Genomic DNA, 20,625 nt, shown 5'->3' with positions numbered 1-20,625 from the left:
TTTATATTAATGATGAAATATTTAGACTAATTAATTATATATGATTTTTCATGAGCATGATACACAAACAAATCATATGCGATAAGTTATCGGGTAAATTATTCTCATAATTCTAGAAACTTAATGAAATTATACTCGATATTCCTTATTTTAACATAAATTTGACCTTCCTTATTCAAGATAATTATATAAAAAACAAGAAAAAGATGTTAATAAAAAGAGTATATGATATTACATTGTTATATAAATTAAGAGGCGTTTATGTAAAATAAGAAAAATATAGAATAAATTCAATTAAATTTCAAGGAATATGAACATAATTTGGCCGTTATATATTCCAAAAAAAATGGAAGAGAAACTTACAATTAATTAGAGTTTCAATTTCGGTTTTCTACAATTTTTGGGTTATCTTACGTCCCTGAATATTTAACTAGATATTTTCCCTGGTGAAGACAATTACAGGATTAGAGCCATTATAGTTCAACATGATCTCGTGATGGTTTTTCTATCTACTGAGCTGTCAAAATTCACCCCTCCTATTAATGGTTTCAGATTTCAGAGATACTATAGTACCTGAGTGGGTTTTGTTGAATTGTTCGTTTCGAGATAAGGTGCGAAGAATTTATGAAGTCTTAGTTAGTTCTACTGTTGGGTTTCATGTGTAAAGTCATTGGAAAAATATGTAGTCCTTTTCATGGATGATTTTTAGACGATTAGGAAAACTTCAAAACTCAAGTTGTTAATGTAATTTAAAAAAATCGTAGATGCTTTTATATATGCAAATTCAAGTGCTTAGTTATTGATTCAGATTTACCTTAAAATTAAGCAGATTCATGCAAAGTTCGATTTTCTTGATGCGTTACATAGGGTTACAAATAAGGTAGCGGATCAATTTAAAAGAAACATTTTTAAAATTACTGGTATTTGCTTCCTTCATTTTGATGTTATTAAATTAGGAAAATATGTTTTGCTAGTGAGATCTATAACTTAAAGAAATATCCACATAGGAATTTTTTTTCCTAGCACGATTGTCAAGATGTAACTTTCTTTTTTCACAGCAGACATAAAAGTTTGAGAACCAAGCAGCACTAATATCTTCGGGAATCCGGAACAGAAAGAATCTACCACCTATTTGTATTTACTTGATAGAATAGAATGGAATGATTGAAACTACATAAATAGAACAGCCGCATTCATGACTCGGGCTCCTCTCGCTACCCAATTGAAGAAAGCAGTATGAAAAAGGTAGGCACAATGGAGAGTAGAAGCGACATACTCTACCAAACTCGTCCTAAGGCATTATTACCGAATAAAATTTAATAAAAACTATAAAATTATGGATAGAGCTTATTAAATAAAGAAAAGAGACAAAAAAAAAAAAAGACAATCTGATTTCCAATTAATTTTGGCCAATAATAACAGTATCCAAAAAATGTATTAAACTCGTGAAAAGATTCAAAATTCTCGTATTCAATCATTGTCATTTGTCAAAAGGGGGAAAACTTTCGTACCGTCAAAAGCAACAACCTTTCACTAGCAAAACATATTTTACTAGATGCTCAAAAATATATGGCCCTTAATTTGGTGCTTATCATGTTTGCAAACTTGAGCTAAAATGATCGAAACTCAATAATTTTTTAACTATAAGCCAAAAAGGGAAATTTAAGAGAGAAAATAGCTCATAAAAAAACACTAAACACATCACAATTAAATGATCTTACATCAAATTAGGCTCATTCAATCATCATCAGAGGCAGAAAATTAAGAATACACAGTAAAATACAGGAGCAGATTGCAATTATGCATGCGATGTCTGTCCCTACACGTGATCCCTGCCATCATCCTCATTGATACCATCTCCAGCGTGTCTGCAAAACAAAGACAATCAGAAAATATTAATGTTTTTTTTTAATATCTTCAGAACCAACCATTGAGATGGTGATAAGATCTAAAATATAAATGCTTTGTGACTAGTAACAAAAGAATAAAATCAGAGTTGCATCAAAACGAACCGCCAAGAAGATGTTAGATTCCGAGCTTTTCTGTCCAATTGAAGATTTTCCAAAGCACTTGAAGCTTGAATTATGTCCTCAGGAAGTTCATCCCTGTCATATCGCCAATTGTAATCATCCTTCCTATAAGCAGACATGGAGGATCCTCCTCTTCTATCTGAATGCTTGAGTGTAAATTAAAGGAAATTTCAAGCATATAATTAATGTAAGGTAAAAAGTCAATTACAGGAAATACCCACCAGATGCCTGAGATGAAGGAACGGCCCTGTAACAAACAGGTGAATTACTTAAAAAAATGTCTACCAAAAATGAAATCAAGAAGATCCGGGAACATCAATATATAAAATAAAATAATAAAGTAGTACAAGACAACTTGTAGAGAAATAATGTCAGCTATGCACCTTCCAAGTGGAGGTAAGCCACCAGCAACAGATGAGGAAGAATGCCTTCGGGGATTCCGTGATTCGGAGTTGGGTAAAGGATCAGCTTCTGAGGTGGTAAATCTCCTACCGCTTGCTCTTGCTTGGGATAAATTCTACAGAAGCATATTCACCGCACGATTAATTAGAAGTCAGTACACATTTACATCAAGTTCTAATAAGATTAACTATGTTTTACACAAGAAATGGTATACCGAGGGTTTGATATCATTTAATATTTAACACTGCACATGACAAATGACTATTTCCCCACTATACTATCATCAACAGAAAGTAACCAACTACCTTCACCACTTTAAGCAAACATCTGACTTCTTGTTTTTTCTTTCCACACATCAGCTTGTCCTTGTAGTCACGTATGTGCACGTGCACATACACAACACAACTCAATCAAAGAAGGGTTTTTGAATCACCCCAAAAATCAGGTTATAGTGTGTAGGTCATTCAATCCAGGCTGCCTATATATCATTATCTCATCAACTTAACTACTACAATCAACAGTTTCCTTCCCAAATCTCCAAAAATGAAGTCTCAAGTCTCAAATTTCATTACATCATTTCTACAATCTTAAAACCAAAATTAATCCAACCTGAGGACCCTACAAAACATTTCTAAATGGGTCCTATTGCAACAAGGCTTAGAGCTAGCCCAGCGGAAGTACTGCATGCAACATAGCACACAAGTGCAAGGAGACTAGTTCACAAGCTGGGTCATAAAATACAGGAATTGCTTACTAGCTTGAATCTAACAAGGCCTGGCAAATGTTCAATCTAACAAGGCCTTGATTCCGATCCTTCAGGATCCACAATAAAACCCCTCCTAAGCCCAATTTAGTACAAACACCAATATCTAAAAAGATCGGCAGAGAACAAAAGCTCGGAACAGATGAAAGAACAATATCATGAAAGCAACTAATTGAAAAACCTCGAGCTTCAAGAATCCTTCAAGCACATCCAAGAGTAGAGGACTATCTCTGTTTCTGTTGAGATCATATCCATTTTTGGCACTAAACTCCTTAAGCTCTGTCTTCCAAAAATCTTTCTCCTGCAAAAATGTTTATTCAGCCAAATGCCTCACGACGGGAAAAAAAAATAACAGAAAGCAACAGCCAACAGGAACGCAGATACTACGGAAAAATAAAAACAAGGATTCATTAATTACCAAATTACATTCCGGAAGATAAACTTTTAGCGTATGACTGAGCTGCGCCCAGTCAAGGTATTCACATATCATCGCCGAAAGAAGTCTCCCTGCACAGTGAATACCAAAACTTAGAAACGAAATATAGCTACGAATGCATGATAACCTAAAAAATCATAGCACTAACAGTATAGGATTTATGACATGCTATGCTACAAAACATAACCATCATCTCTAGACATTTTTCGTATCCAAACGATGAGTCAGATCGGAAAGATTACGAGCAAAGGAAAAACAAGAAATAACCGTAAATGAAGCTCGTTATATATTCAGGTAACAACACGACGAGAGAATCTAAGAATATTGCACTCTTGAAACATGGAGAAAAAGTAGGTTAGGGATCGAGAAGAAAAGAACCTGGAGGAGAAGCGTGAAGCTGTTTAGCTCGATCGTTGCAGCTACCAAGCAATGCAGGAGGTAGGGCTTGTTCCTTCTCAATCACATGATCTTCCTCTTCGATGGCCTCGAACACACTCGCTCTGAGTTCGGCCTGAGACAAAAAAAAAAAATATGGAAGAATAACCCTAAGTTGAAAGAATTGAATGGATCTACGGTGAGGAAACCCTAAGGTATGTACGCACACGGATCCTGGCAAGGACGCCTTTCTTCTCGAGAGTGCGAGTGACCAGTGTCTTCAGGTCCATCATTTCCCTCGTGTAGTCGTCCATTTCTCTCTCGAACAATTAACACACCAAACTACTTCTTCTCTTTTTCTTCTTCTTCTTCTTCTTCTTCCCTCTTCTGTGTTGTGAATGTGCGCGATTGCAAATATTCATCGATGAAAATATTCATCGATTTCATCGATGACGTTAGAGTGAAGTGACTATGGGCCGGCTCGCTTCTCTACTTCTACGGCCCAAACCCACTTCGTCATTGGATTGGACCGATCCCTTCTTCTCTTTTTTTTTTTTATTCAACCGAGGCTGTCGTTTCCTATACCTTAACTTTTCTTCCAAAATGCCGACTAACCCGAAATATAAAATTAAATTCCAGATTGATTACACATTTAGTCTTTTGAAATAATCAATCCGAAATTTGAAAAAAAAAAAAAAAAGAAGTTGCAGGAAGCAACTTAGAGTACAAGCCTTCAACAAATCCTTTCTTTTAATATTAGCTAAATTGTATTCTTGATCCGTCATTTAAAAAAAATTCATAATTTTAATTTAATTCTCACTTTTTCATATTTTCTTTTTTACTTTCATCCAATTAAACTTTAGATCTAACATATTTACTACTTAAAGCACTATCAAAATATAATTTAATTAACTAAAACATAAGAAATACAAATTTAATCCAAAAAAAATAATTATTTTGCCTTATTTACTTTACTTAATAAAATATTGTATGTAGTAAAGCAGAATAAAGTTGTCCGTCCCTTGGTGCTTCTTCTTGCCTTTAAAACATATAATCAGAGCCCCTGAAAACTAATAGAGAGAGAGAGAGAGAGTTTTGGAAGATGGCAGCAGTTGATCCTCACTCGTTCACGGACTCAAGGCAAGCAGGCACAAGGCACGTAGCCCTGAGTCTCTACCTGGACTTGCCCTCATCCACCATCCACGCCTCCGCACTCTTCAGTCTCCAAACTTCCCACAGCGGCCCCTTCTATCTGGACACCCGCTCCCTCACCATTCACTCCGTCATCCACCCCAAAACCCAGACCCCTATCCCCTTCTCTCTCTCTGACCCTGACCCCATCAAAGGCTCCCTCCTCTCCTTCACTCTCTCCGACCACTCCTCCTTCCTCATCTCTTACTCCACCTCCCCTTCCTCCTCCGCACTCCAATGGCTCCTCCCTCCCCAATCCTCCCACCCCTTCGTCTACACCCAGTGCCAATCCATTCATGCACGCTCCGTCTTCCCCTGCCAAGACACCCCCGCCCTCAGAATACAATACTCCGCCCTCCTCAACGTTCCTTCTCAGTTATCCGCCGTCATGGCTGCCCGCCACGTGGAGCGTCGCTCGCCCAAACACGACGACGCCGTTCATGTCGTTTTGCCGGACGGGGAATCGTGGTGTGCTCAAGGGAGGATTGTGGAGGAGTTCGTCATGGAACAGTCCGTGCCGCCTTACCTCTTCGCTTTTGCTGTTGGGGAGCTTGGGAATCGGGAGGTGGGTCCCAGGACAAGGGTCTACGCCGAGAACGCGGCCGCTGTGTTGGATTCCGCCGCGGCCGAGTTTGCCGGGACGGAGGATATGATAAGGGAAGGGGAGAAGCTGTTTGGGCCATACGAATGGGAGAGGTTTGATTTGCTTGTTTTGCCGCCGAGTTTTCCTTACGGGGGAATGGAGAATCCCAGGATGGTGTTCTTGACGCCCACTGTTATTAAGGGGGATGCCACCGGTGCACAGGTTGTGGCTCACGAGCTTGCTCACAGTTGGACTGGGAATTTGATCACTAACAAGACCAATGAACATTTCTGGTTGAATGAGGTAATATTCTCCTACTAGTGCGTTTTGATTTGATGGCGATCATGAGATTGTTGTTCTTGATTTTGGTTTTAGGGATTCACTACTTATGCGGAGAGGAGGATTGTGGAGGCTGTCCAAGGAGAACAAAGAGCCGCGTTGAATATTGGAATCGGTTGGAGGGGTTTGAATGAGGACGTTGAGAGGTTCAAGGACAACTTGGAGTTTACAAAGCTCAAAAATAATCAGGAAGGAATTGACCCAGATAATGTCTATTCTCAGGTTCCCTATGAGAAAGGTTTTCAGTTCTTATGGCGCATTGAGCGACAGGTATCTGAATTTATTTGCTTCTTCTGATATGTAACATGCTCGCTCTGTGCATCATATTCCTCTTTCTTTCTTTTTTTTGGGAGAGATTCTGCATTAACCAAGAGTAATAATATGTTCACATGTGTTTGCTTTTCTCTTTTCAATTTCGGTTGGAAAACATATGCATGCTTTGTTTGTCATTCAGGAGTTAAACTTGAACCTAATTTATTGGAATTAGGTATTTTTTTTTCTTTATTTGTTAATTTTCTTATGGATGGGACAGGTTGGGAGACCTGCATTTGATGAGTTTCTGAAGAAATATATTGCTACCTTCAAGTTCAAATCCATTGATACCGAAACATTCCTTGACTTCCTTAAAGCCAACATCCCTGGCATAGAGAACCAGATTGACCTATTGCTGTGGACTGAAGGTACCGGCATTCCTCCTGATGCTTATGAACCTGAATCCACTGCTTATAAAACGATTGTATCACTGGCAAATGAGTTCACAAATGGGAGGATGCCAAGGGAGGATGAAGTTGCTGGTTGGCAAGGTCAGGAGTGGGAGCTCTACTTGGACAACTTGCCAAAATCCATTGAAGCTTCTCAGGTTAATACTGTTTTCTCAGTTTCCTACTGGCCTTTTCCTCCCTTCTCTGGCAACTTCATCTAGAATCATAAACTTCTCATTCTCTCTCATATGGAATATTTTGGTTTGTTCAAAATAACCACACTCTTAAAGGAATCGATCCCTATACAGTTGTGAAAGCTGATCCTCCACTTGATTATTGATGTTTAAGGGGAAATTTGTCTTCTCATGCTTACACGTGATTTTCATGTTGGGTCATTCATATGACTTGTCATTTCCTAGCAGTTTTCAGATGTTAAGAATTGTTTTCTGGTATTTTGATTTGCCTTTGAACTGCTTGATGTGCCAATGCTTATGGCTGGCAAAACATATGTATGGAAATTCCTTTAGACTATTTTTAATTTAGGTTCTATAACTTTGGTAGTTTCTCTATACATTTCTAATGAATTTGGTATGTTAGCCACAGGCTTTTTCTGATAAAATGCAGTCGAGTACTTCATCCACGACTCTACTAAAATTCAAGCCCATTTTACCGTGCTCTTTTTCATATACTAAGCTCTTATGTATTATACTATCCCTTTTCCAGTGGGACAAAGACAATCTATATGTCAATGTTAGTCATCCATTACATTTGTTGAAACTTTAATGTCATACGCCTCATTGCACATATATTGCCTGTTTACTGTGTGTTCCATCTTAATTCTTTTGTATAATACATGTCATGCAGGTCATAGACTTGGATTCACGCTACAAGCTATCTGAGTCAAAAGATTACGAGGTAAAGGTGTCATTTCTCCAAAGGGCTATTTCATGTGGATGCAAAACTTACTATAATGAGGTAGAGAAAACCTTAAAAGGAGTTGGGAGGATGAAGTATCTTCGTCCACTTTATACTGCTCTTGTGAAAGGCAGTGGGAAGGAAGATGGTAAAGTATTTGCCAAAAGAATATTTTCAGAGGCTCGTGAGTGTTACCATCCAATTGCTCAGGGTGTTGTTGAGGCCATATTTGCCAAGCATCTCTAGAAGGAATAATTCTCAGAATGTTTTATGTATTTGAACATCTGCAAGTTGTCTGAGTGTACTCCTTTACAATAAACATAAGGTTTAATTTTCTTTAACAGCTGCAGCAACCCAAGTTCTTTCATAGTTCTTCCTGTTGGAGCATCTCATCTAGTGGTTTATAGGGTTATAAGAAGAGGAAGAAGACTAGATAGGAATTGGTGATGAAGATTTCAACTGTGAGAATTTTATCCTAATAAGGAGGATATAAGAATTTTTTGTGCTAAAATTTGCTCGGACGGCTTTTGCTTGTGTTTACCTTGTACTCAACTTTCATTATATTAGAGATTTTTTCGTCTTGCGTTGTAGATGTTTTGTCTTAATATTTCTATTCATATTTCTTAAATCACATTTTTTTCAGAATATATTGTGGTCAGGATTAGATATTTTAAAAATAATTATTTGGTTGGGACTTTTAAGAATTTACCATGCATAATAACAATCTTTAATTAAGAGACTATGATTTTTTTTTTTACTTTATTAGTGCATTTAAATTCAATTCTTAATTGTAATTTATAAAGAAACAAATGTACTTAGTCTTTTTTTTTACGTTTTACCTTAATATTCTCTTAAGCACATAACATGTTTCACATAGCAGAAAAAATATATACTTTAATATGATCTATAACACAAACCGTCCAAATATTGAAAGTATTCAAACTCTGTCAAAGACTAAGCATCTGTTTTGTTTTTTAAAAAGTACATATTCTCAAATAATTTCAAGGTAACATGTTTTTTATTGGCAAAGAGCACATTATAAAGAAGCATTTTCCGGTAAAAGATTGGACCACCACATATAAATAGGAATCTCAGCTGTACTACCTTTAATATTATATTAAAGAGAAGATGTCATACAGCTTAATTGCTTCTTATTACAAGAATGTCATGGAGATAATAAATCTGAAAAACCTCAGCAACATACCTGATTGAATATTAGTTGAATTAAGCACGCAGCATGCAGAGACAAAATATAAAACCTTGAATAAACATAATGGAGGAACATATAAAGCTAAACAACATTCATTACTCTGCAACATTCCCCATCCCAGTAAAGCATATAATAGAAGGGGAGGGACAGGGAACAGAACAATATTCTTATAACATAACAAAATAAGGTTCTCTGCTGGCACAACAATTAGTTCCTTTCTACAAAAAGATCTTTTGTGGTGGGGCAGATGACAACTCATAATCCGCTTGTCAATAAAATGCTTTTAAATGTCATGGAAATCAGCATACTGTGCGTCCGTAGCACAAACAGGCAAGGTAAAGGTTTTTTGACCATTTTTCCTGAACACAAGAACCAAAAATAAAGAAAATCAGCCATGATATTCAACCAACGAAATCAATTAGTCATTCATCTCCCCTTACCTTAACATGTGTGCCGGGAAATTGCGATGTACGTAGAGTTTCCTGAGTTTCATCACTGAGTTTGCGCCTCGGAATACTTAATATAAGAGCAGATTGATCCAATGTAGCTGCGGTTGCTGTAATCCTATAACCTTTATCCCAACGTTTATGGATGCCCTCACTTGGATAGAGAAAATCAAGTTCAACCACCTACAGTTAAAAGGTAAATGATGAGAGCATGAAGGAAGTATAGTAACAGGCTTATTTTCCACCATTGCATGACATACTGAACAGAGACAAGAAATCGCACACTAAAAGCATTGCAGAACTGTTATACCAAATTTCATAATGGAATACAATTTTAACAGCAAACCTGTTTACTGAATCCAGCATTTCGAGACATAACAACACCCCAGCGACTTCCAGCAGTAGCCATTGAAGTGACATGAAAACCTTCTCTCCACTTCTTGTTTATCCATTTGAAGGGGAAAGATTCACTCACTTTGTAAGATTGTTGAGTATACTGCGTACCTGCAGAAATTAGATCATAAATCACAACAAAATCAGAGGTAACAGTTGCTGAGCATTATATGTAGAGGTCTTCAGAAACCCACGTGTTCAAACAAAAGCACTAAAAAATCAGATTAAAAAAAGAAGGGAAATAAACGCAAGGTCACAATTGACAACAAACAGAAAGTAACTTATGCAAGCTAATAGAGCCATGTCCAACAGCACCACTATCAACAAAGCATTTAGACAATCATGACAATCATTTCATTTCAGGTACATAATGAGATTCAAAAGATGACTGAATAACTTGAGGTATATATAAAACATAACACAAGTAAATACCAAAACCAGTTTTATCTCCAAAAGACTGCCGGCTGCTGAAAAAATTTCCAATGATATTTGATAACATGATTCATCAACCATGAAAAATAATAAAACCAATTCATCATTTCACCACAGCAAAAAGTGACTCCTTTAGCAATCAAACCTTTTGACATCACCACAAGAGAGCTGCCATTGTTGCTCCCTGCAATAGAAGTGATGTAAAAGTTTTTATCCCACTGCTCCATAATCCATTCCTGCAAAGCAACAGTCACATGGATAATTTTAATCACATGGAATTAGATTAAAGAAACTGCAAGACATACAGCATATTTCACCTTGTGCAAGAAAAAGGTTGACAACTTGTAAACTTGAGCTGTAAAACCAGTTCCAGCATCCATAATAAGGGCCCAAAGATTGCAACAAGAAGACACACAACTAATAAGAAGGCCATCTGCAACCCCTCTCTCGACATGCTGTTCTAATCTTGCATCAGACACATTGTAATGGTACCTGAAATGCAACCAATTAAAAAAGTCACAAGCAACTCATGGGCATAACATACTCAAGTTCACCCTTGTATATCTGATTGCTGGATAGAAGGAAACTGCTAAAAAGAGAAAACTGTGATGTACCTTTGTTTCATTGGAAGTCTTGCATTGTAAATTGAAATCCATTGTGTAGCAGGAATCCCTAAACGGACCTTCTTTCTTGGCTGTGAATCATCATCTTCAACATTCAACCTACCCCGCTTTTGCCCAACCTGCTAAACTATGATTTTGAGTAGACGTACACCAGCCAGTAGAGGAAAAGAAAAAAGTAAGCCAGAAATACAAGACATCCAAAATCACACTTCAGTAATTACCTTTTGGGCACCTTCAGTATTAATTGGCCGCAATGCTGGATTGGGTCCAATCGCACCGTCAAACAAAGATATTAGCTTGGAATAATTAGGTTCTTCATCAAATTTCATATTCACTACAGTCTCAAGAAAATGTCTAAAAGGGGGAGGGCACAAGCAGCACAGTGTCTCGGGAGATGTTCCCATCTTCTTTTTGCAAACAAGGAAGGATTTGCTATCACCCTAACAGACAAGGTAAAATAAGATTGAGATAAAATATGTAAAGGAATGAAATTTGCACAGTAAATTACTCCATAGAAATGTAATTTAATCCATGTACCTGATAACCTTGCCATGGTAATCGGCCCTTATGAAGGAATACTAGTGTGTATGCAAGAGATTCAAGATCATCTCTTCTACTAGCAGTTCTCCCCAAATGAGCATGAACACTAGCATATCGAACAGTTCCTCTACATAAAAAGATAAGGTTCAAGAACATTGATAACAAGAAAACCATTAAAAAGAAGAGAACTGCAAGGGGAAGAAGAAAAGAAAAGAGGGGGGGAGGGGGGGAAGAATACCTAAACATATCAGGGCGTTGATCATAGTCAACATGCTGTCCACTGGAGGTGTCTCTCCATTTTGTTGCTGAGAAACATGAGCACATATTATGAAGGGATTCACAAGAAAGAAACCTCAAATGCACATTTAAACTTAAATTACATCAACTGACCTAATCCAAGGTCAACAAGAAACAGTTTCTTCTCTTGCACTGTAGCTGGCTGACCAAGTAAAAAGTTTTCCGGTTTTACATCTCCATGCACATAACTAAAATGAACAGCAATAACAAAGAGATCATGTTTGTTGTTTGGAATTCAACAGAAATAAAACTGAATCAATTTATGGACATTCTAAAACTCACTAAGTAGGAAGATGAAGAAACAAATATGTTTGACTAATAACATACCCTTTTGAGTGCATCTTTTCAAGTATTGATAAGGACTCAACCGCTATACATGAGACCATTTCAGAAGACATCCTAAACATTTATTAATAAAAAAAAAAACAATAGGTCAGGGAAAGAAAAAGGAAATTGTAACAATTCTAACAAGATCTATTGCATATATTCAAACTAAGGGCGTGTTAAAGGCAAAGTAGAAGCAATTCAATGAAGCAAAAAGCACACAAGGAAAAGAAACAAAAGGTTAAGGTAACAGTGGTGGAAGTTGATGGCACAAATAATAGATCCAGGAAAAAAATAATATACCTTTAGACAAAATGCAAGCATACAGTGAGTAAAGCCATAAGAATTATTCACTAGTTTTATATATAATATAAATGGATACCAACAAATATTTTAGTAAAACAGAACATGTACAACTAGTTGTCACTCACACAGTTTAGCATTTTCTTATATATTATTCACTTAATTATATACTCGGAAGAGAATAAATTTGAATTCAGTTGCCTTGTTTAAATGTGAACCTCATTAAAGAAAAGCCAAAAGCAAATGAAATCAGTATATTGCAACCCTTGTTTTAATACCATGGCATATATCCTATAAACAATCATAAAACCAAGATACAGGCACGCTTAAACTCACATTTGGCTTGAGGAATTCCAGAGATCCCACAAACTTGGACCAAGTATGTCCATAACCTGCATATAAACGCAGTAGTTGAACAGTTAAGATGGCAATGATATAGTGCAATGATTGTTGGGTAGAATAGATCATACCATCACATAATATTCTCCTTGTCTTCCTTTGTAGTGTACTTTTGGTATTCCATAACTACCCCCAAGGGTGCTTTTGACATAACATAAAAGTTAAACTTTAGCTATACATACTTGATCACAAATCAAGATAAATTTATTTTAAAAAATTAGTAAAATAACATAAACGTAAGAAAGTGCCTACTTGTATACTTGCCACTCGTAAGGAGGGCCATAGTTACAGCCCTTACTGTTCCTATGTTCAAATTTCAGAGCCACCTGAGAAATGCCAGATAGAAATCAACTTAAAGCCAAATCAATGTCAAAAGTATCAAACAATTTAGCACACAAAGCCTGGATGAAATTAGAGGAACCTACCTCCACAGCTCCAGCACCTGTTGCACGCTCCCGACGGCCAACAAAAACCTGACCAAATCCACCTTTACCCAATTTTCTCTCTACCTTGTACATGGGCGATCCTCCCACTTGAACCTTTGGCATTGAAAGCAAATTCAAGTTTCAAAATTTATTAAAATAAATTATTCAACGAGATGAGCAACAACAATATCCCAACAACAGCAAAAGTGACAACATGTGTTAATTTTTCTTCTTTTATTTGGTGGAAATTTATATGTATACAATCCAGTCGCTAAATTTATCAATTTCGAGACAAGTAAATTATTTCCATCATCATAGACCTAGAATATGACAACTTCATAGCAAATTATTCCATGAATTTATGAACATTTGTAACAAATTCAGTCCCCAAATTTGATCGAGATGACGGAAGAAAGACAAATTTGCAATAGAGTTGACTGAATCAGGGACTAAAACATTGCATACGCAGATTTTTCACTTTCCATGACCAAATCAATTGCAGTCAGATAAAAAACAAGCAAGAGTCACAATCACATACCCTATCAGGAAAAGGAGGAGTGGTGGCATCCTCCTCAGGCTTATTACCACTCAACCCACCGCTTTCGTCACCCATATTCACCCCCACACCAACTTTCTTTTTCTCTTCTTTCGCCGGCTCCGGTATCGGGATCAACGGTTCCGGTATCGGTATCGGGATCAACGGCTCCTGGCGCTCCAATTCCTTCGCCGCCAATCTAGTCCTAGGTCTCCCTCTCGGCGCCGCACGAGCCTTCAACTCCTTCCTTGCCGGTTCCGATGCTTTCTGGCCACGGCCACGCCCACGTCGCACTCCTCTACGAAGCTCTGGCATTCTCTAAACCCATGCAATCGATTCGCAGTTCCGATAACCTCCTTCGTCATATGCTCTACCGGAACACCGATACACGATTCATGTTTGAAATTGTGAGAATGAAACGGAAGAGGGAGAGAAAATTTGTCGGGAAAAATGACAAGATAGCAATGGGAATGGGGGTTTAAATTGAAGGATGAGAGGATTGGGATTAGGATTAGGGTTGGGGTTTGATGACTGAGCAAACTCGGGAGCAGATTAACCGGGAAAGGGAAAGTAGCGGCAGGCAAGAACAGCCTTACACTGTACAAGATGAAAACGGAAGTATATAAAATTTATATATTTTAATTTCTTTTTTAAGAAAAATAATTGTTATTTCAATCTATTCTTAGATTAAAACATACTAACAAGATCCATTGATAAGGGTTAGATTCATAGAAGAATAAAAATCCATAAGTTATTAATTAATAAAAAAATCCATAAGGATTAAGAGATATTTACGTGGATAAAAATCAAAACATATGGAATATTTATATTGTTTATAGATGCTAATTAATTTTTAAAACATTTATATCTTTCATATATTCTAAACTAATTTTAAATGATTAAATAATTTATTTTTAACGATAATATAACAAATTAAATAAAATGAAACTTACAACATAAAGAATTTTTTGCAGTTGGAGATTAACAAGTTCATTGACTTTCAAATGTATACTTAATATAATTTATAATTTATTGACAGTATGATTCTTTTTATATTAATTATTTATAAAAATTATACTCACAATGTATTGTTAATATTTTTTCTAAATTGAAATTTTATAATTAATTCTTTTATATTAATTATTATGTTTTAAAATTACTTTTTAAATTGGAATTTTAATTTTTAACTTAAATATTATATACTCATTAAAGACTTTTTAAAAAAAATAACTATTAACAAATTCTTTTAAAAAAATTATTACAATATATAAATAAAAATAATGAAACAAAATACATGAACAATTAAGAAATTTAAATATAATTCTTTTGAATGTTGATTAAATATAAAGTTAAAAGTAAAAAAAAAATCATGTTTTGTCTTTTATATTTTTGTTTTTTTTTTGTTTTGATATATTAAGTTTAAAAGTTTTATTTTGTTCCTTTTATATTTTCAAATGAATATTTTTTCCATTTTTTTGTTGACATTAGTATTTCATCAATGTTTCAAATTTTAAAATAATTAATTTGATATTTTGATGAGTTAAAAACGTCGTAACACTCATACCTAATATTTTGCCATTGTCTCATTCTTTTAACTTTGTGGTTGCACCCGTGATAATTTCTCACCTTTTTTTCGTCTTCTTTAACCTTCTTCTACATAAACCTATACCCTAAATTAAAAAAAGGATAAAAACCAAAAATCAAAAAACAACAAAAAGGGTGTTATGTTATGTTGAGTTAGTGTTATTATGGTCATCGTTAACGAAAACCCACAACCTAGAACCACAATAAACAAAAAAGGCAAAAACTAAAAACATCATAGACCTATGAATCACTATATTTTGTGAAACATCATAAATTGACCCTTGACGACCTTAAAGAGTGTTTAGAGTGTCGACAGTGTTTTCCTTGGCACCATTAGGATTTGCAAAGAGGTCAAAGAAGGTGACGTCTTACTTGGCGAAGTGGAGCTTGAGAATTTAACACCCATGTTGAATCACACCTGAATGAGAGAGTTCTAAAACTGTACAAGTATAAGACTATAAAGTTAATGATGACTTAATTGAATTAATTAGTATTACCTATAAAAACAATATGCATATAATTTTTGGTAGCTTATCATTTAAAAACTTCATAGTTAAACGTGTTTGCCTTGGAATAGTTATATGTGTAGATTGAGGGATCTTGTGTCTCTTAGTTTAGGTTTTGATTTTGATCTTTTTACATGCCAAAACACATTTTATAGGTGTGACATTGTATTGATTGTTTAGATAGAATGTGTGCTAAGAATAGTTTATATATTTTTTACATGCATAAGGATAATCATTCATGATGGCTTTATACATGAGTTTTTGGAAGCAAAACAAGTTTTTCGTTGTGTAATCAATTACCAATTTGTGTAATCTATTACAAGATGAAAAGACTAACACAAGAACCAACTTTTTTTTTAGATATAGCCTAAAACCATTGAATTAATCGATTATCAAATATCGTAATTGATTACAAGACTTGTTTCAAGTAAAGGATAGGCTCTGTATATTGAAATGATCGATTACCGTTTATTGTAATCGATTAGAGTGCTTATAAAACACTTAGATTGCTTGTTGGACATTGAAATAATCAACTACCGATTATTATAATTGATTACTTTGGTTCACACAAGCAATACATGATCTATGTTAATTTGAGATAATCGATTACCACATATTGTAATCGATTACCATGATTTTGAAAATGCAAAACAAAGGTATTATGATCAAATTAATCAAATACAGTGATTACTAATCGTTTGGATCTATTTCTTTCTGCTAAATCTATAAATACTTTACTTGTTTTGTGTCTTTTCTGACTCTTTTTGCGAAACTTATCACGTCCAAATATTTCTAAGATTCATCAAAAGAGATTCTAATGCATTTTCTCTTAAGAGTTCAACATATCAAGGATATTGGAATCTCCATCATGGATTGGTCATTGATAAAGCTTGAAGAAGTATTGATCCGCACATCAAAGTGTATTCAATCCAATTCTAATTTCTTTATAGTTTTTTTTTTAATAATCTTGATTAGGGTTATCAAGGGATTTTCAATTGATAGAGTTTCAACTTTTGGGTTTTCTCTTGTAGGGTTAAAGGAAAAAGTAGATTAAGGGAATTGCATTTGCATAATGGTTGCACTTGGTTCTCTAAAAGTAGAATGCTCTAAGGGATCTTAGAATAACTGGATGTAGATCCTTTTGAGGACTAAATCAATATAAATTCATATTCTCGATTCTTTCTTTCTCTAACCCTTTGTTTTATGAATTTATCTTGATACTGGAATTGATATGTGTGGGTCATAAAACTATGTTTTCTAAGGTTTTTGAATATATTGATTTTATATGTTATTGATATTTCTTCAACGAGTCTTTTGAGAAACCCTTGATTTATAAAAGGGTATTGATTTTAATTTAATCTATGAAATATTTGGTAAAATTTTGAAGAATATATTCAAAACCTTTTTTTAGATTCTTAGTTGTACCAACAATAACATTGGTGATTTTGAAGTTTTCTAGAGAGCGTGTGAGTGAAGTCAAAACATGCTAAAAAATCTTGTGTTGGTTTATGAGAATAGTCATTTATCTTTGCAACAACCGAAGCAGATTGTCTGGGTCTAAAAAAAAACTATCTACACTAGTTTTTGCCTAGTAGAAGATTCTGACTAACAAGAAAGTTGAGTGATGTCTCATCGTGTGAAGTATTGTGGGGTGTGAATCACTAAGAAATCAACAAGCAGGGGCGTTACAAATAACATCTTAAGTGGTATCATGACAAATGCCTCCTATGAACAAATTTGTTCTATCAAAATCCATCTTTAAATTTGTTTTACTATACACAATCTCTAAATCCTTAATTCAACCACAAATAAAATCCCCAAATACCTAGTTGAATCCCTAAATTTAGTGATTTATATTTTTTTTAAACAAAAATAATGACAATTTTTAGTCATTACTGTCTTAAATTAATTATTTTAAAAACAACGAAACATTAATGTTGTTAACGAAAAACTGAAATAAGGACCAAAACGAAATCCTTAAAAATATAAAAGACCAAAATGAGACTTTTAAAACTTAAATTAATAAAACGAAAAATACTAAAACATAAAAGATTAAAAGTGATATTTAGCAACAAAAAAAAAGAAACTTAAGATGGTCAAGAGAAATTTTGTTTTGCTCATCTAAAAAACATTGTTGGGACCTATTGTATCCACTTTCCTTCTTTGTTTATCCACTCCTTTTTTCAATTTATTTTTTTAAAAAAATGTCCTATTTCAAAAAATGCACTCCTTTATTGATAATTTTGAAAAACCACCCCATGAATTTTAAGGCTCAAACTTGACATGAATTTTAGCATTCTACAAATGCCAAAGGTTCTAGTTCTAAGATCTCCTATGTAGACATAAAAATAGAATCAAATAATTTGAAAAATGCTAATAGAAGTGATAAACAAACATAATTGGAATGAAAATACACTGGACTTGATCATTACTTGTCAACCAAATCTGAATATACGTATAATAATGAACCAAATTAACCCTAATGAAACAACAATTAATGATAGCACAATGCAAGAGTTGCAATAATAGAAGCATTTGGTGGTACGGTGGATGTTTCATAATTAGTTTTCTCTCCAAGAACCCAAGATTTTTCTTTAAAATTTGAGTCCCACTCTAAATATCCAAGGCAGTGGTTCAACCTCAAGGTCTTCTCGTTCACTCCCTCAAAAACAACAACCATAATAAATCCCCAATCCCTAACCCCAACCTTATCCATGAAGACCAAAAACCAATAACAAAAAGACAACAAAGAACAAATTTCCATAAAGCCTCTTTTGCCTCATCAAAATGTGGGGTTTTGAGCCTTGTCTCGATGCACGAGAAGCAGGTTTATAGGAAATCAATGATTATCATGTCGTCCTCTACCAGTAACCTTTCTGATCATATCGAGTCCACAAAGGGCTTTGCTTTGTCCTAGTAGGAGGTTGTCTGGTGGACTTTAGGTTTTGCCGAAGAAGAAGATGGTCACCGTTGTTGCCAGAATCTCAAATGTCTCAATGCACTATTTGGATACAAAAATTGGGGGTTAGGTGAGGTTTTCTTGGGGGGTGGATAATTTTCTCAAAACTGCTAGTAAGGGAGTGTATTTTTTAAAGAATAACATTTTTGGAAAACAAATTGAAAATGAGAGTGAATAAGTAAAAAAGAGGAATGAATATAGCAAATGCCAAATTTGTTTTGCTAGTTATGAAAATATGGTGTGTAGAATGTACTTTTTTGGGTTCTAGTTAGAGATAGCTAACTTTGAGCTATTTTGATATGCGACCTTTTGCATTATTTTGATTCATTGTTATGTTATTTGCGAATTCTCTTAATTTTGCATTGTTTTCAAGTAGGGATAGTTAACAACACATTGTTGTCAACTCTGGGGGCATGAGTCAATTTTGAGTTGAGTCATGGCTTCTTGCAAATGATAGAAAGAAATTAATTCCATGGGGCAACCTCTAAAGACCCTATGGCACACCTAAAGAGGTTGCTGAGGTTGATTGACATCGTCAATGTGCAAAATGTGTCCATAAAATATACAAAATTGCTCGTTTTTCCATTCTTATTGTATGGGAAAGCTTGGGATTGACTTTGTGCTTTACCTGAGCACAACATCATGACATGGGAGGAATGCTCCAAGAAGTTCATTTGGATTTTTTTTTTCTATAGTTAAATTGATTGGTGTCCCCCAAATTGAGAGTAGAATATCAATTATGCTTATAGTACGTGATTTGTGTTGATCCAACAAATTTTTACATAACAAAAAAAATTAAGCATATTTCTCACTAAATAGATTATTTTCCACATACGAAAGTAATAAAGCCTTACATCATTATATCAATCCTATAAGTTTGTAAAATGTATGTTTAAATGAAAGAAAATAGAAAATTTTAAAAATATTTTATCAAAGTGCCCCATTTAAAAAATCATTTTTTTCCTCAGACGATGAACTTTATTTTTAAACCAAGAGATCCTCAATATAAATATAATTCTTTCACTATATAGTTTAATTATTGTATTTATCAAATATAATATATAATATATAAATAATTTAGAATGAACATGATACCCTTCGATCAAAAGTCCATGATTTAAAAGGTTAGATTATTTGACAATAATACCACGTCATAAATGAAATAAAAAATATTTACAAATTTTAATTATATATAATTAGGTGTATTTTTTTTATTAAAGCATATTTCTCTTTCCCATAATATATATATATATATATATATATATATATATATATATATTAAAAATATATAGTTAATGAAACTTAAATATACATGTGAATATATAAATAGAGAAGAAACTTTCTTATTTAGAAATAATTAATGTATTTAATAAATATAATTCATATTATTAAATGAAGGCTAATGTTATTAGGTGTGTATGCGCGCACATACCTGCATGTTAAAAATTATTAGTCTTTGAATTATTAGTGTTGAAATATATATTTCTTTTAATTATTTTTTAAAGCAAAATTACTTTATAGAACACTATTTAAATAGAAGAAATCTTAAAGATATTAAAATAATATATAAATTCATAAAAAGAAACATACAACTATGACATCGATGAAAACAAAACTTGTTTTTTTTTTTTAAAAAAAAACTATAGATAAAATATAAGAAAAAATATGAAAAGTTGAAAATATCATGTAGCAAACATTTAACATAGGCACTTAGCATTCTCGCAGGCTGCTGCAAAAGAATGTGTTTTGGGGCCATTTCGTCCCCTTTCAATAAATTCTTTAAAAAACAATATTTTTTATAATCTTTTGCATCTAAAATTAATTAATAATTTCGCACTAAATATTTTTAGAGATGCAAAATTCACTGAGTGAAGGGGAAATCACCCTTTCGCCGAAATTGATGAATAGACAAGT

At 34.2% G+C, this 20,625-nt stretch overlaps 3 protein-coding genes across 3 annotated transcripts; 1 reads left to right on the top strand and 2 right to left on the bottom strand.

Moving 5' to 3' along the window:
* Positions 1-1,675: 1,675 nt before the first annotated feature.
* On the bottom strand, positions 1,676-4,544 carry LOC100808445 (protein TONNEAU 1b). Its single transcript, XM_003556508.5, has 8 exons — positions 4,234-4,544; positions 4,010-4,142; positions 3,614-3,702; positions 3,377-3,496; positions 2,414-2,547; positions 2,252-2,277; positions 2,013-2,169; positions 1,676-1,868 (listed from the first exon to the last, which is right to left on the bottom strand). Exons 1-8 carry the CDS (start codon positions 4,318-4,320, stop codon positions 1,820-1,822), a joined length of 795 nt encoding a protein of 264 aa, XP_003556556.1. The 5' UTR covers positions 4,321-4,544; the 3' UTR covers positions 1,676-1,819.
* A 469-nt stretch (positions 4,545-5,013) lies between these two features.
* LOC100807911 (leucine aminopeptidase) lies at positions 5,014-8,325 on the top strand. Its single transcript, XM_003556507.4, has 4 exons — positions 5,014-6,083; positions 6,156-6,389; positions 6,652-6,978; positions 7,685-8,325. The coding sequence occupies exons 1-4, from the start codon at positions 5,109-5,111 to the stop codon at positions 7,979-7,981; spliced, it is 1,833 nt and encodes a 610-aa protein (XP_003556555.1). The 5' UTR covers positions 5,014-5,108; the 3' UTR covers positions 7,982-8,325.
* Positions 8,326-9,021: 696 nt separating this feature from the next.
* On the bottom strand, positions 9,022-14,355 carry LOC100807373 (casein kinase 1-like protein HD16). The gene is made up of 16 exons (XM_003556506.5): positions 13,666-14,355; positions 13,128-13,241; positions 12,955-13,028; positions 12,774-12,843; positions 12,640-12,695; positions 12,004-12,075; positions 11,770-11,864; positions 11,618-11,684; positions 11,377-11,506; positions 11,061-11,279; positions 10,831-10,958; positions 10,534-10,708; positions 10,362-10,452; positions 9,738-9,895; positions 9,386-9,574; positions 9,022-9,304 (listed from the first exon to the last, which is right to left on the bottom strand). The coding sequence occupies exons 1-16, from the start codon at positions 13,975-13,977 to the stop codon at positions 9,245-9,247; spliced, it is 2,010 nt and encodes a 669-aa protein (XP_003556554.1). The 5' UTR covers positions 13,978-14,355; the 3' UTR covers positions 9,022-9,244.
* Between the last annotated feature and the right edge of the window lie 6,270 nt (positions 14,356-20,625).

Source organism: Glycine max, chromosome 20, assembly GCF_000004515.6.
Source record: "Glycine max cultivar Williams 82 chromosome 20, Glycine_max_v4.0, whole genome shotgun sequence".
NCBI classification, from domain to species: Eukaryota; Viridiplantae; Streptophyta; class Magnoliopsida; order Fabales; family Fabaceae; genus Glycine; species Glycine max.
This window is presented reverse-complemented; position numbering and strand designations above follow the sequence as displayed.